This window comes from Uloborus diversus, chromosome 2 (genome assembly GCF_026930045.1).
Source record: "Uloborus diversus isolate 005 chromosome 2, Udiv.v.3.1, whole genome shotgun sequence".
NCBI lineage: Eukaryota > Metazoa > Arthropoda > Arachnida > Araneae > Uloboridae > Uloborus > Uloborus diversus.
This window is the reverse complement of record NC_072732.1, coordinates 46,947,803-46,965,667: the sequence shown is the minus strand read 5'-3', so window position 1 is coordinate 46,965,667 and position 17,865 is coordinate 46,947,803. Positions and strand designations below refer to the sequence as shown.

Genomic DNA, 17,865 nt, shown 5'->3' with positions numbered 1-17,865 from the left:
TGCATTACAAACAGCATAGGGCTGCTTCTTCAAAACGCTTTTAAAAATCTTGGTCGAAAGAAAATGATCCATAATTCAATACAATTTTACTTACACTAAATATGTTAAAAGTTCTGACCATTTCTAGTATTTTAAACTAATTTAGTATTTCTTTTTTCAGTTTATTTACTTATTACTGAATGGATGAATATCTTATCTTCATAGGCGGATTTATGCCGAAATATTTGGGGGTGCAACAATAACAGGGATCTGGGGAGGGGAGAGGGGAGGCATTCCTGGAATAACAAGGCAGTGGCGAAATTAGAAAATGATTTTAGGGCGGGACATACTTTTAAGCCTAAAAACGCGATGTAAACCATTTTTAGTAAGATTAGGGGATGGGCAATTCTTAACATTTCAAACTGCAGAAAAAGTCTTAAACGAAGTCGATATTAGACGCAATGGGTGAATCCAGCTATTGTTTGGAATGGGATTCACGCCCCCAAAAAATTTTTGAAATAGTAGTTTTGAAAACGCGTTTTACAGTTCTTGGTGATATTTTAGGGGCAAGAAAGGTACGTGTGGATCCAAGGCTATTTTTAGAAATTTTAGTCTTATAAATGCGATTATAGTCCATATTTATATAGTTTGGGTTAGGAATGAGACTCATAGACTGTCTCCAATCGATTTTTTGAAAAGCAGATAGAAATACGTACCCCCTCCCCTCCCCCACGCTACCTCTTTAACTTTTCATAATTAAAGTTCCAAAAATACTACGGAGGCTGTTTCCGATCGAGGTGTTCTGGAGCTCTCCCCTGTAAAATTTTCGAAATTGAAGTCCTAAAAATGAAGTTCTTCTGCAATACTCCATGGTATTAAAAAAAAAAGGATTCTCCCAAATATTTCGAAATAGTAGTTTTCAAAACCAAAATATTCTCTTTGATGATATTAGAGAAAGGGGCTCGGAGGCCCTTGTTTGAATATTTTCCAAAATTACAGTCTTAAACACATTAGTGTAAGACCATATTTGGTAACGTTAGGGACACGGCAGTTTTTCAAAACTGAAGCTCCGAAAACGCAATTTTAAACGATTTTCGATGTATTTAGGTGATTAGAAGAGCTTCCTTGGAAATTTTGCAAAAGGGTAGCTCAAGAAACGAAATTTGAGGTACTCTGTAATCAGGGGCGCCGACTTGCAAAAATTATTGGGGGGGGGGGGGGCTGGACGTCACCGGTGGTCCAGGGGGTATGTAGTCCTGCGGACCCCCCCCCCCCCCTCCTTTTTCCAAAAAAAAAATAATAATAGAAGTTCAGATTTTTGAACCTTGAAAATGCCAATTTACATATTTTCTGATGTATATGATTTATACAAACATACAATATGTGGCATGGCATTTTCAAAGTCAATCTAAGATTTGGTATACAAATTTTCTGGTTCAATTAGAGCATGTCACTTGCCTTCAGTGAGGGACATTTTTACAGTTCTATTTTGGGGGAAGTCGTTCAGTGCTGTGGCTAGGCATTGATATAAGGTAGGGCACTTGACTTGTATGGAAGGCCACTCCCAGTGCCGCCGACTTACTAAAAATATTGGGAGGGGGGGCATACCACGGGTCTAACCCCAGGAAAATTTCTAAATTGCAGATGGGAAAAGTAAGTTTTACAGTTTTTTAAGCATTTTATAGTAATATATTATCAACAATAGAACCCCGAAAACTCGACTCTCGCTAACTCAACACGTGTTTTGGCTTTGAAAAACGAAAAAAAAAAAAAAAAAACACGTACGATATTTTCATAAAAAGTTAATTTAATGTCTAGTATAATAATTTTGTTTTTAGACTATTACAGAACAGTGAATATATATCTATAAAAAGATTGAAATTATATTTAAATAAATCTTAAACTATCATTAAAAAAATAAAGTATTGCTGTCGCACTTTGATTAATAAGTGAAATAGCTAATTTAAACTTGCTTTGAAAAACGCTCAGTGTTCATTAAATAAAAATAATATCCCAAAGTTAATTTGTTTAATATCTTTATCTTTACTAATAATAAAGCTCAAAGTCTCTCTGCGAGGATATCGGGATCTCTGTGACGCGCACAGCGCCTAAACTGTTTGGTCGATTTTCATGAAATTTGACACAAAATTTAGTTTGTAGCATGGGGGTGTGCACATCAAAGCGAGTTTTCAAAAATTCGATGTTGCTCTTTTTCTATTCCAATTTTAAACCATTTTACCCAGCAAATTATCACAACGTTGACGACTAAATTACGAAATTATCTTAATGTGGAACCATAACATGGGCAAGCAAATGAATATAGCAAATTGTCGAGAAAATCATCATCCAATATTTGTAAATATAGAGAAGAACCAAACGCTTTTTAATTTACGACACCGGGCAAAGCTGTGCGGGTACCACTAGTAGTTAATAAAGTGAAATTGAGCTGGCGGTGTATTTTAAGTATTTCTGCCTTAGCCCTGGCTTAGGGCGGTAAATTACTACAAAATTCAGTATGTAGTTAATTCTCTATTTTACAGATATTTTTAAAATTGTTTTAAATACCATTATTAGGGCTGTCTTTAGAAAGGTTCAAATGTCGACTGCCTAAGTAGATTACTGAATTTGAAGTCGTTAATGACTGATCAAATATCCAATTCATCCAAAATATTTCGTTGGTTATGAAGATCAGCCAAGTTGTTCACTCGATTCTGCTCCATTGTTGATCGGACAGACTTTATCCACAGGTTCGCACACTGGGACAAATTCTAAGTGCTCGCAGCACCGTAACACTATCATTATTCACACCACTCGTTTTCAGTTAACCTGCTTTTTACCATAATAATTATTTGTTTTAATTCATTACTGAATGCATTTTACAAGGTAACTATCTTTAAACAAGGAAAATAGAATATACTAAGACAAATTTGTGAGAAGAAAGCATTAAATACCTAATAATTTTCTTAAATTATTGGGGGGGCACTGCCCCCTCAAAATTTTTTTTGAGGGGGCTAGGGCCCCCTCAAGCCCCATGGAGTCGGCGCCACTGTCTGTAATAACTTTGGCTGGAGAAAGGGCTTTAGAGAAGAAAAATTTTGAGGACTAATAGAAAAAATGAAAACGAAATATTTAGAAATGAAAAAAAAGGGAGGGGGAGATATGAAAGAAAGAGCATTGTGCGAGGAGGGGGGAGGAGGCACACAGTTCGTCACCAATAATCTGAAACTGTTGAAAAATTAAAATGTCAATATTTCTTTTTGAAAGAAATTAAGATTTTTTCCTCAACATTCTTTTTTTTTTTCGTAAAATAACTGCGTTTTCCCAAAATGAGATCTTTTCTTCTCTTCAATAATAAAGAATATTTTTTTTAAAAAACATCTACTCAGCATTTTGTGGGGAGGGTCACCAGTCAAGTGCCCCCCCCCCCCCCCACTGCAGCAAAATGTTCGGGAGCCCTCCTTCAAAAATTTTTGAAAATTTACCTTTAAAATGTTGGTTTTTAGTTGATTTCGGAGTAGATTTTATTGATAAAGTTTTATTTTCAGCTATAGTTGTTTCAAAATAGAAGAATTGGCATTGAAATATGAACAAATACCCAATTACAGAACATGCAATAATTCTATACAATAACACAGCACTGAACAATAAATTGTTTGAGAAGTTTATTTATTTGCATGAAATTATTTATTAGGTTTTTTTTTTTTTTCCAAATGGATAAAGTTACTTTAATTCTTAATTGGAGCACAGTTATGTTTTTCTTGCATTAGCGACGTGTGGTGATACACTGGATTCAAAAAAAGTAAATTTACTAGTATAGCAGCTATAAATTCCCCCCCCCCCCAAACTGCGTTTCTGAGTGAAACATACTAAACTAATTTTTTTCAAAACCCAATCAAAAATTTTGGGGGTGCGGCGCACCCCCTGGCACCCCCGTAAATCCGCCTATGCTTATCTTCCTGTGAATTCTTAAAGCAAAATCTGTAATCTTGTAATTAAAAGCGTAATCATCACGCTGTAGACATAAAAATACATCCTGCAACGCATTCTTCTTTCCACGTGTTCATTACTGTCAAACTTCAAAAAGACACCCGACGAAAACCCGAAAAATAGATTTTACGTAAACAGCATTTTCCGCAAATTGTCACCGCGAGTGGGGGGTGAGAAAACAGAGGATGTATAGAAAGAAGGAAAAAGATGCGGAAGAACATGTTCTTGACAGCTAGATGGTAGAGCGAAACGACAGCCGGTGTTTTTGCCTACCATATAAGCAGCAAGGTATTAGATATCAAAATACATGTGCTCAAACGACCTTGAGCGACTTTTGGGACTAAGTTGTTATGTTTTTATTACTCATGTTCTGGCTTTGTTCCACTTTAAGTGAAGACGAGGTTGATATTTCTTTGTGGTGCCATCTAGTAGCATTTCTTTTAAAACAAAGCTTTCAATTTTGAATTCTTTTCTTATATTTGGTTTTTAAAATTATGTTTTGAGGTCAGTTTAATTCTCTGAAGTAATTTATGCGTTTGTATAAAAATGCACAGTAATACTTTGCATCAGCAATGCCCAATGTTACGATAAATTTACCTATGTAGAGAATATTTTGTTGTTCTCATGAATTTATGTACTACTAGCAAAAATACCCGCCGTTGCCTGGATCAGTAATAATTGTGAGAAACAATCGCTACTTTCATTCGTTTTCTGTTTTAATTTTTTTTTTTTTTTGAACAAAGTCTAAAGCTTTTCCTATATGGCTATTGAAACACAAACGTTTTTAAGAAATGTAGCCGCCCGTAATCCCACTATACTTGCTTTAGTTGTTTTGGGAAATTTCAATTATTCTGGGATCTTGGTGCGATTTAAAATGTTACCAAATTTGCGTTTTGGGATACCTTAGATAACTCCCCCTCCCTACTTTGTAAAACTGGCTGTTACTAATTTTCGTCAAAGAGATGTTATCGCCAAATACTGACATATTTTTGGTGATCATAAAATGATGCTAAATATAATAAGTAGCAAAACTTGGCCAGTGTTTGAAATTGTGAACAAAGACAAACTAATGAAAGTTTTTGTGGTGTTTATAGATTTGCCTAATTTAGTTAGCGGATTATTTTAACAAAAGTTTTAAAGATTATTTTAATTGTGATATTTTGGTACATGGTGAAATGAAAGCTAAAAAACAATATTACGTAGTCTTTGGCTGCGAAAATAGAGCCAGTTGAAAAGATTGCCTTCCGTTATAATCGAATCGTTATGATTGATTATTAATATGTTCTTATTTCTATGAAATTAAAATATATACTTAGTAATTGACTTCCAATTGCATGTTTGATGCATAAACTCGTTTGTAAGTGTTAGTAATAAACTTACACATATTTTGAAAAGACTCTTTTGCTCAGAATAGGAAAAAATAGGTTTTTCTGCCCATATGTTAAAGCCCAATTGGTGAAAATATCTTTATGATTGAGAAAAATGGATGTCATACTTGAAATCAGCGCATCCCGTAAAATGAAAGTCACTCAATACCGTACAATCACCTTTTCATGACCCGAATTTTGCAGGTCTGTGTAATTTTTGACAATAGACACTTTCTATTTTCCAACTGTTGCCAAAATCAATTCTCTTTCTACTTAGTCCCTGTATTTATTATTGGCATGTATGAGGATAAAAATCTTAAGAATACTTGCTCCAGAGAAGCCTTGATTCAAAATTTTCATTTTGATTACTATTAATATTGCTCTTCTAACGCAACGAATTTTTGTAACAATGGGTTTAATATTTATTCATTTAATGGGGAAATTACATGAAATTTACTGTTTTCCATCATAATTTTTTTAAACTGACATTTTTAGAAATAAATTATAGCCTATGTTGCCTCCTGATAATGTAGCTATCTACGGAGGAAAAATTGTTAATATCGGTCCAGTAGTTTTGAAGCTTACCCCAGACATACATACAGAAGAACACATTTATGTATAAAGATGTAATATAAACTCCCTATCAATTGAAAGGTACTCTTTGCGATTTTGAACCTTACTAAGCCCCGATTTTGTTTCTTTCGAAAGATCAATTTTTAATGTCTATCCCTTTGCAATTCAGGTTCAAATGAGGCAGAAGCAAAGGGATTTAAGTGACAAAATTAAAAATTCAGAGATAATGATGATGTCGTGCCCATAGCTTGCGCAAAATATTGTCGAAGGTCCAAAGGATCGCAGCCGCCAGCTTCGGTGCCTCAGGACTGAGAGGGTCTCCTGCAGCAGAGATCTCTGTCTGGTAGAAAGCCGAGTTTCAAGATCACTACAGTAATGTTTGGGCGTTCAAAGATGTGTCTTGGTATGAGTTGGGTCTCTGGGCAGTTCTTGCGGTAAGGATAAGTTCTTGTCCCGTCAGGAAGTATTTTTATTCCCTTGTAATGCTATGTTCTGAGTCGGGCGAGTGTGGTTGTGATGTCTCTAGGGAAGTCGAAGTCGGTTATCAAAAGTTTCTTTAAGGACTGGTTTAGAAGTCTGCATCCGGCCACTGCGTTCGCATCTGCAAGTGTCATGGTGGGGAGAGGTTGATCAAGACCACGTGCCTCTTGGTCAGGGCAGCTGCACACTCATTCCCCTCGATGCCTACGTTTGCGAGTATCCACTACAACAGGCAAGATTTCCCTTTGCGATGCATCCGATCGAGCAAGTTGTTTATGGTGGAGGTGATGTTTGTCTCTGCATTTCGGATGGCCTCTCGGCTGATTTACAATCTGAGAAGACAATTAGTCCCTCATCAAGATCCACAGCTTGAGAATTAGTTACGTAAAAAGTTATAGCTTCCTTAATCGCCAAGAGTTAGCTGGTGAAATTAGAGGAAATTAATCCTGTTTTAATTTTAAGATTGAATTTTTCTCCGCTTGGAAGAGTGAAAGGGATGCCTTCTCCACCTCCATTGAGGAATTTGTCTGAAGAACCATCAGTAAATGCAAGAGCTAGGTTCTCTTGCCAAAGCTTTTCTATGGTTTCAAGACCCTTTTTGTTTGAGTGGAATGGGATCCTCTTTTTTAAAGCATGTTTGGAGCAAGTTCAAATGAATGGTCGTGTTAGGTGGTGGTGTTCTTGGAAAAAGTGGTTCCAGTAGGAAATCAAGGAATGAATGCTCCAGATTTGTCTGTCTTTGAATATCTCTATCTACCTGAAGAGTTGATGATCTTTTAAGCCTTGTCGCAAGTATTCCAGTTATAAAGACTCTGGTAGAGATATAATCGTTGTTGTTGCTGCGGAGTCTATTTGTGAATTTGACAGTAGCAAGATTGCGTCTGCATTCCAATGGTGGTAGACCGGTAGGTGGTCCTTCTCCTCTGTCTTGGGAAAGCCCGATAGTTCTAGTAGCCCTGGTAGGTGCTGCTATACAACATGATTTAGGGGGGAAAATCAATAAAAGTCTGTTTTTGAGCTGAACTTTAAACGTGTTTTACTCGAAACTTTAAACTGTCCTCTTGCATCCCTTTGCTTATCACTGTCTAAAATATAGTTTGATAAAAGAAAGAAAATTCTCTATTTTTTTCTGAACTCTCTTTGACAAAAAGTCTAGAATAATGAAAACCTTCTACCCTATCCAGGATGTTCGATGCAGCCCTTCTTAAAACGCAGTTATCATCTAACTGTTATGGCAAGGCTGGGTAGCTATCCCCCAAGGAATGTGGCCCAACCCCTCAAATACTGCAGAACACCCACAAGTACGTCATTTATCGATATGGGGTCAGCAAAAATTCATTGGAATTACACCAAATCTTATTAACTTTTTAACGATAAAGATTTATACATTCTGTTTCTCGTTTCAAAAAAAATAAAAAATAAATAAATAAAAAAATTGAATAATTCTTAATGTTACTGAATAATTCTTTTCTCTCTACAGTACTTATATAAAACCTATATTAGATTTCTACAATGTTATAAACATATCCCAAAAACTGAGAAATTTCAACGTAGTTGATTTTTCTTGTTTTTACTTGTTTTCGTAAGCCTTTTTTTTTTTGCCGGGAAGGGGGGGGGGGGGGTACTGCTGTTTTTTAATTCGGTATTAATACTTTGCTCAGTATGTTGCACTACATTGTGCTTTCAATGTGAGATTTTGTACGTGGGCTTAGCTACACGTGTTATTAATTGTCTTTCAAACTGGCCGTCATTTTTTTTTTGGAGGGGGGAGAAGAAATGGTATGTATTCAATGCATATTACATCGAAAAATAACAAAAAAAAAAAAAAAAAAAACCCTCCATATACAAAATTACGCCTTAAAAAAAAATGTCTAAACCCTTCCGACTTCTCGAAATGATGTTCCTGCCTTTGAGTGATATTGACTGCGCATCCTACTACCGAATATTCATTTTCAATAAATATTCATACCACTTCCCACTGACAGACTTTTATTGGCAGATGCCGGGAGATCGGTGAGGGGAATGAAATAAAATCATACGCTTAAATCATTGAAAAACTAGGCAAGAGGAATTTCAAAAAAAACTATTAGATTCCTTCAGTCTTTTTCGAAAAAGGAGAGTTGCAAAGAAGCCAATACCATTAAATCATTATTTTGGCATAGGGAATAATTTTGATGAAGTGTAATAGCGGGGCAAAGTGAAATGACAAAATATTTTCTTAGGAACTAATAAAATATTTTGCCACTAGCAGCAATTTCTATCCAGCAACTAGTTTTATCACCAAAAAAAAAAAATAAATAAATAAAATAAAAAATAAATATTTGGGTATCTTCTATATTTCTACAACGAATTCTCAATTTGTTCATTTAAAAAAACAAGAAAGAAAAAGGTAAATTTTCTTAACTATTTCACTTTGCTCCCCCCCCCCCCGTACCCATACTGTTTTGGTTTTTTAATCTTGATGGAATAAGTAATACTTTTCTAAGTCACTGAAGGAGCTCCATGGAATGAAACTTTCATTGAATGAAACCAGAACTTAACTAACTGCGGACCTACTAGAATGTTATATCTACCAACTCCCTACCTTTTAGCATGAAACTAGAATTGTCACACAGCACGGAAGAGCGGGTGGGTGGGTTCATGGGCTATGGAAATCAACCCACCACCTCTTCCGTGATGTATGGAAATTCTAAGGCTCCATGCTAAAAGGAAGGGAGTTGGTGAGGATAAGGTCCTAGACGGTTTGCAGTAAGTACGGGTTCTGGTTCCATTCCGTTAATTTATCATTCTCTTGAAGAGCCTAAAAAGCAGCATAACATAATGTATTTATACAATGAGGAAACATAGGCTGTATTATTACTGAGGTACGTAGATTGTATGCAGCGATGTTTGGAAAACATTGTGTTTGATTTTGCGCAAAAGACATTCACTGCTTAAGAAAAACATTATTTGTATGTTTCCTGTTGCCTTTATACGATAATGGCTGCATCACAGTAGATTAGTGGTTGTCTATGGGCGGTATGGCCTTTAGATAGCTGGAGATATGCGGACAGCTCATAGTGCCATTTAATTAGACCAACGTTTCTCAGCGTGTAGCGTTCGTCCCACCGGAGATTATTTTTACTTTTAAGGGCGCGCTTCAGAAATAAGTCATTGACTTTTTTGCAGTTGCATGAAATTATTTTTACTGTTAGTTGCGATCCCATGCTACTCTTGTTTTGTGAGTGTGCAACGTATGATCTATATTTGTTAGTAATATTACGGGGAATTTAACACCATTTCGTATCATAAATTTTTGAAAATATTTAGTGGAACAAAATCAAAGACGAAAAAATGGGAGCCACTTAACTGGATTGTTGTGGACACAACAAGAAAACAGCTAACTGAAAGATTATTTGCTTCGTACTTTGTTTTTTCAAACAGACAAACCCCTTTCAGCGTGTTTGAACATGCTGTCGTAACAAATATGCGTTCAAAATTAATTTTATTGCATTTTGTTTTATGACTTACTACAATTGCTCTTGAGCATTTTTTTAATGCAGCATATCTGCAGTTGAGAAAACAACTTTTTCGCTGGCAATACTTTCATCTGAAAGGTTCTCTAAATATATATGGATAACCAAGAGATACACCGCCAGCTCAGTCATTCCAGCCAAGGACTGCAGTTTCGTACTTATTAGCTCTCATCAGTCCGGCATAGGAAGTGACTGAGCTGGAGGTGGAAGGTTTTCCACCTCCAAGCTCAGTCACTTCCTATGTCTGGCTAATAAGCACGAAACTGCAGTCCTCGGCTGTAATGACCGAGCTGGCGGTGTATTTCATGTATTTCTGCCTTAGCCCTGGCTATAGGGCGGTAACTTACAAAACATATGGAAAAATTTCATAAATTGCAAAAATAAACGCATTTTTATCTCAGCTTTGATGTTCTTATGTCCGAACCGAATTTGAGCATTGTAATGAAGTATTTTTCTTTTATTTTTCAGAGAGGATTTGCTGTCGCCACGAAAAGGCAAGGTTAGTATTTTTGTTTAATAATATAACAACTGTAAATTCGCCTATAAATATAACTGTATGACCAAAAGTTTTGAGAGACGCTAAAAATTTCACATTCTTAAGAATTAATAGCGAAATAAGAGGTCAATAATTGTTCTACAAATTTTGTCATATAACATTTCACAGCCCCGGTTCTTATTATTACTGAATTCATACATGGGCGCTCATACACAAAATTTTAAGAGGGGGCTCAGATATTTTCCCCATGGTTTAGCAGAGTATTTTCCTCATGAAAACCGATTTCAGTACAGATTAGAATTATCAAAATTTGACATTTTTAATAACTTATTCATTAATGGCTGGAGAAGAAATATTTTTACATTTTTGCTAAGAAAAAAGTATTACAAGAAAGAAACTCTAATTTCTAGGAAGGGGGGGGGCTTGAGCCCCCACTTACCCCCTTCCTCCGCATGGCCGCCCATGAATTCTCATGAGAGCATTGACTTCGCCTTTGAAGTAAGTATTTTCGTACCCTCAAACAAATATTTCCGTTCTCTATGAAACATTAAATACAATTTTCTTCTCCCGTTTGATTTATTCCTGCTTTTACTTCCCAGGAGCCTGCAGTAGTCAAAGCTGTGGTTCATAACCCATACAATTCTCCATTATCACTGTACTCGACGGATAACATCGCAGAGACTCTAGCTAAACAGACCGAGGTATTGACTGAGGGCCACATTTCGGAAGAGTAAGTTATTAATATCTGTCTCAGAAAATTCCGATATTTCAGCGATGCGTGATGTTCGCAGCAGAATATTAATGCGTTCTCCGATTCGGATGTGTTTATTGTTTGCCGACAGAAATGACTTACTGACGAAATTGCTCACGGCTGGTTATGTTCACAATGTAGTAAACAATGATGGTTGCGGTTTTCTAGCTTTTGGTGTTTGTTACTATGATGTGGTCAGGGCCGCAGAGAGCTAAGGCGGGCCCCTTGTCAGTTATGTCGCCGAATCCCAAAAAAGGAAAAAAAAAAGATGAAGAAAAAAAAGAAGAGGGGGAAAGATGAAAAAAAGAAGGACAAAAGAAAAGACAAAGAGAAAAAAGAAAAAAGGGAGGGGGAGAGAAGAAAAAAAAAGGGGGAGGGAAATCAAAACTGCCTACTAGAAAGCAATGAACTCTACTTTAAGTTCTACAAAAAGAAAACACCAGAAGATTAAATTTTACCTAATCTTTACGTTTTCTCTTATTCGGAATCCCCCTCCCCTTTTTCTTTCTTCCTTTCTTTTTTCTTCCTTTCCTTCTTTCATTTTTCTTTCTTTTTTTTCTTTCTTTCTTTTGAGTCAGTGTCGCCGTTCCCCTCCCCCACAAAGCCCGGACCCCTAGTTTCCGACTAGGCTGACATGGGCTCTCATCGGGCCTGGATGTGGTACCATTCGTGTTCGTAATCAAAAATAATAATAATTAAAAAAAAAAAAGAAACTACCACCAACCCTGAAACATGTTAAATGTTAAATCAGTTATGGTTAGAATGAACAAGTGGATGTATAATTTTCCCAGTTAATCAATTCGTTTTAATCTCTTTTCCTTGTTTTTTTTTTTTTTTTTTTGTTTTTTTGTTTTTTTGTTTTTTTTTTTTTTGTTTTGTTTTGTTTTTTGTTTTTTTTTTGGTACCCAGTGCCATAAGCATTGCATAAAATAAAGCTAAAAGTTACCGCTCCAAGCCTACGCTAAGGCAGAATTGCAAACACGTAGCAAAAAGCTATCTACAGCATCCAAAGACAGCAGTTTCGCCCTTGATGTTGGGGCTCTTCATTCTGGAATGACCGTAACAAGCTGAAGTAGAAAACTTCATAACATGTACTATGCATGATTCATTGCATGCAATGGTTCGTATATCCTCATAGAAAAATGCATGCATTGTTTCACAGTTAAATATCAAAATGTGTTCATGTACCATTTAAATTGTCATTTTAATTCATGTACCATTATTGGACCCGGAAAATACTTTTATTTTCCCAACAGTTATTTTTTAATTAATTTTTTTTTTCAAATGTCCGATTTTTTCAAACAATGCTTTGTCTTGATGACGTCACAAATGGTGCTTTTTGCCGAATCTTTCTATCGCGTTTCCACGTTATAATAATCAAGAAGCGAATTAAAATTGCGCTCTACGCTTGCTATCAAACATATCGTTGCCAACACATGTGAGTAAAGATGGGAATTAAATATTTTTTCTCTGTGAATGGCAACACTGAATGGCATTTCATCGTTTTCTGAATGGCATTTCATCTGCCCTTCATTGTGATGTCATTAGCAGAAGCGTAAATAATGAAAGCGCACCGATTGAAGTAAATTTTTAAAAATATTAAACTTAAACAAATTATTTTAAAAATGTCAGATTCTATGTTTTTAAGCATGCTCTTTCAGAAAAAAATACTTTTAAAAGTTTGGAAAAATACCATTATGATATCATCGTTCGGAAAATTATACGTATAAATTATAAATATTTTAATTTTAGTGAAACAATAATCCAACGTTGTAAAATAAATTGCAATGAGTTCAGACGAATAAAAAACATCTTTAATTTGTTCATGAACTACTAAAGGAGGAAAAGTACCTCCCCTGAGAAACGCAATATTTTTTATTCCTTCAGCATTCTCAAATTTAAAGCAAAGTCTTTTTTTCTTTTTTCGTATCTTTGATTTTTCGAGTGATAAGCAAAGCGTAAAAATGGAAGTACATACATATTTTTAAACCCCCGAGAGAGGTTTTGTAAATGAGAAAATTATGTAAATTTATATCGTAAAATGTCAATCATAAACCATAAAAAAATGAATACAGGTTTTCAACATCCATTAACTTTTGTTTACAAAATAAATAAGCAAACAAAAACTTTAAAACATGATGCATTCTGATATTCATGAGAATTTTGGATTTCTTAACCGTGTCTTATCTTGATTTTCTATTAATAGGGAGGAAGGACCCGAGAACTTAAGTTTTAAACAGAAATCAGCTGTTTTTCAATTGTTGGAGGAACAAGCAAAGCAAGGTAACTAGTAATTTATTTCTCACTAGTGGTACCCGCAAGGCTTTGCCGGTAATAGAAAAATTAAAAGGTCTTTTGGTTCGCCTGTATCTTTACAAATGTATGGTGAATTTTCTCGCCAATTTGGCTTATACCCATGTTACAGTTCCACGTTATGACAATTTCGTATCTCGCCAATTGCCTTGTGCCCATGTTACGGGTTCCACGTTATAATAATTTCGTAAATTACTCATCCATCTTATAATATTTTTGTTCTTAAAATTGTAATAGAAAAAGAATCACGTCGAATTTTTGAAAAATCGCTTCGAGGTGCACACCCCCATGCTACAAACTAACTTTGTGCCAAATTTCATGAAAATCGGCCGAACGGTCTAGGTGCTATGCGCGTCACAGAGATCCAGACATCCAGACATCCTCCGGACAGAGAGACTTTCAGCTTTATTATTAGTAAATATTATCTGAAGCGCTCGCCATTTTCCAAGATTTTCATATGTTAAGCAGAGTCCATATTAACCCCGAATAGAGCTACTGCATGAAAAAGAAACTACATGAAACACATACTACTTCATGAAACAAAAATCACTAATGGAACGAAGTATTACATTAAAAAAATCATAAAAGCATACTACTGAGCTTTAGTGAAGAAAAAAGGAAAATAGCCATGTTTAATGGCACGGATTCAATATAAATTTTGCATTCAAGTCAGAAAATAAGATCACAAAGTAAATACGAAATGTGTTTGGATGAATTTGAATAAAACATGTTTTCGCTCAAAGCTCGGAGGTTCCTACAAGGCTTGTAAAATATAAGTGCATTTGAAAATTTTAAGATTGTCATGTAAATCATCAATGCTGTTTATCTGTACATTAGAAATATTATTGCAGCATATGTATCCGCAGTTTTATTTGAGCATTGATTTTATAAGATGAATTCTGTGATAAATGTACTTAATATCAGCACCCAGATCATATTCGCATACATATTATATAGTTTGCATACCCAATGCTATCCGTTAAGAAGTTGGCGACAAAACTCATCAACCAAAATACTGGCGATATATCGCCAAGTGTCTGCCAAATTGTAACACCACTTGAGTTTGCATCGAAATTAACAATGATTCCCCCCCCCCCAAAAAGGGGAAGAAGACCCCCTTAAAAACACCCGAATGCAACCAAAAGGGGTGGTGCACAATTAGACCCCACTAGGAGTCTATGTGCCAAATTTCAACTTTCTAGGACATACCGTTCTTGAGTTATGCGACATACATACGCACATTCGCACATGCGCACACCGCACATACGCACATTCGCACATGCGCACATACGCACATACGCACATACATACATACGTACATACAGACGTCATGAGAAAACTCGTTGTAACTAACTCGGAAATCGTCAAAATGGATATTTCGCGTGTCCATACGTTCCTAGGCACTTATCCATGTGTGGTCGAGTCAAAAAAAAAAACTAAACATTCATTCGGAGGTGAGAAAAATGGAAATTAAGGTCGATTTTTGAGTGAAAATTTTTTCGCGAATACAATACTTTCTTTTTTGTAAAAGGAAGTAAAAATGAATGAGTAAAAGAAAACGTGAAAGAATGTGTATTTCATTTACGGTACCTACATCAAGAAATTCTATGAGAATAACAGCTATTTATCTACAACAGAGTGATTATTAGATTTGTGTGAATGAAAGTAATCGTAGAAATCTAATAATAAATCTTCGTAGATTTTACAACAATTGTATATAATCAATACAACTAACTGAAAGTAAATGAGGGAAAGTCTATAAACAAAGAACTTTTATTTTACTCGAGGTGAATTTAGATGTTCAATTAGAATAATTGTGGACACTGTAGATTAGTGTTATTATTAGATTTTTATGATAGAAAGTAATCATACAAATCCTATAATAGCACTACGTAATTTGAATCTGTGGTAGGTCCATTGAAAATTGGTGACAAAAGCAGAACAATAATATTGAAGATTCTACTTGTGTGTGTTTGTTTGTGTCTGCAACATTGCCCCTAACCATAAAATTCCATGTGTCATTTCCGTGTTTCTAATATTTAAAAAAAAAAAAAAAATACAGTTTTTTTTCTTGTTTATTTGAATATCCATAAACATCAACTTTTCAGTTTAGTTTAGAAAAATTAAAAAACCAAAATAAAATATATAATTCAAATTGACAAACACTGCTGTTGAAATAAAATTAACATGACATACTTTTTAAGATGGAATTTAATATCAACTTTTAGGTCAACTTTCTTATGTTAATTAATTTATGGTCCTAATGGAAAATTAGTTTTTAAAAAAAGTTTTGTTTGAAATCTCTGTAAATTAAAAGCTACTGTTCAGCACTCTTTAGCTAAAAGATATTAAAGTTAAGAGTAGAAGGAAGTAGTAATAGTTTTGTACTCGATGTCTTTCTTTAACAAGGAAAAGAATTCATTTAAAGGTTGCCATCCTAAGCAGAAATAAAAGTCTTAGATATACTGCAGGAAATTACAGTAAAATAAAAGGAAGCTCACTTAAGACGAGTAATTAGTCTTCATTATTGTGAACGAAGTCCATTAATTGTCTACTTTCTTTTTGAAGAAGAATGATATTTGTCGGTCATTCTTTTAAGACTACGCAGTGTAGAAAGAACAAAAAAATATACATTAATCACTTTCTATGATATAATAAAAGTATTTCACGCTCTTTACTGAAAAATACAACACTATTGCTGCCATTTCTCAAACGCACTTGGCAAAAAAAAAAAAAAAAAATCGTAAAAATTGATAACATTGTGTGAAGAATGAATATTTGTTTGCACTTGTTTTTTTCTTTGGTAGCATGTTTTAGGAAGAATAAACGACGCCTTAAAGCGTTTCAAAAATTTTAAATATTTTTGACCACTAAAGCTGATTCAATCATGTATCACTTACGTTAGTATTTGTTCTTAAAACTAATTCTATGTATTCGCTTATAACTTACAGATTCCTCTCAACCGCAACAATATAGCAGACCATCTGTGCAAAGGTACGTTTCAGTGTTAATTAAATTCATAACTATGTTAACATTTTATTTTCATTTTATAATTTATTATCTTTGATAAATAATTGCTAAATCCATTTGGTCGAAAGTGTTATTTTTGCATATATTTGCAATCTCATTAAACGGTTTTTAAAATTTAGATTTTAATGTTGTTATATTTAAATATAAAGACCCATTATATATATATATATATATATATATATATATATATATATATATATATATATATATATATATATATATATATATATATATATATATATATATATACGTGTTGCGGGCGTGACTGTTCAATCACGCCCGCAATACGTACAAATAATTATTTTTTTAGTGCCAAAAATATTTTAGAAAGTTGATACTTTCTATTATGATACTAATGGTTCTTTATATTGAAATATATAAAAGTTAAATACAAAGTTTAAAATCGCGGGAATAAAGTGAATATGCATTCGTAAAAATGTCACACCCGTGCAAATCCATTGAACATCTTAACAATACAGTGAAACCCCGATTTTACGTTTTTTAAAGAAATGGGTTATAAAAACCTAAAATATGGGAATTACATACAAAGCAAAAATCAAATCGAAAAAAACCTAACAGTAGTTCGGAAGATTCTTTCAAGGCGAATAATATCTATATTTTACGAAAAGTATTATTGTGCATACCATTTTAACGTATTTAATGTCGAATACTGGCTGGTTTAAAATGTCCATAAAAGTGGACTGTTTGTTAGTTATTGAGTTCAGTGTGACCGCAGCATCCTACAGGATTGAACGACTCAGCAAGTCTCTTTCCTATTACTTTTGAGAAAGGAAAGTCTTTCACTATTTGTAAGCTTTTCAATGCAATATTGAAAGGAGGAACGGACTATGCTTCCGGTTCTTCCTTTTCAATTATATCGGCAGACGAAAAGCTTTTATGCATTTTTATGCATTCCTGAACAAGAACGAATGGTTTTAAAATTTTGAAATATATGTTCTCAAACAATGAGAAAAATGGAGAAACCAGTTTCAAAGACATGAGTCTGGAATGCATTTCTGATTTCATGGATCAATTTTCAACAACGTAGATTATCTTTAAAAAACAAACACAAAAGGAAAAATATTGCTCATTTTAAAAAATTTTTCCTTCTCAGGGCAAATGTAAAATGAAGGAGATTTCATAAAAATAAAATACAATACGGGTTAAATTAACATTATTAGTATGCAGAAAAACTAGAATCTGATGTGATGAAAAAAACGTAAAATGCGAGAAAAACGCAGTTTCGGGGGACGTAAAGTCGGGTTTCACTATTATAATTTTGTAACTCATTTTTCTTGTGTTTTTTTTTTTTACATAAGTTAACACATTTAGACCATTTTTTAGAATATTTTCTGATGGTTTCTTTCTTACAAT

The 17,865-nt window shown here is 34.3% G+C and overlaps 1 protein-coding gene across 2 annotated transcripts in view; it reads left to right on the top strand.

Annotated features, from left to right (window-relative positions):
• The window catches only part of LOC129235112 (uncharacterized), an 89,145-nt gene that overhangs the window by 47,210 nt on the left and 24,070 nt on the right, over positions 1-17,865 (top strand). For both annotated transcript variants that reach the window (XM_054868799.1, XM_054868800.1), the window contains 4 exons: positions 10,370-10,400; positions 10,997-11,127; positions 13,355-13,431; positions 16,413-16,455. In XM_054868799.1, coding sequence (XP_054724774.1) covers positions 10,370-10,400; positions 10,997-11,127; positions 13,355-13,431; positions 16,413-16,455 — 282 coding nt within the window. The remainder of the gene's footprint in view (positions 1-10,369; positions 10,401-10,996; positions 11,128-13,354; positions 13,432-16,412; positions 16,456-17,865) is intronic.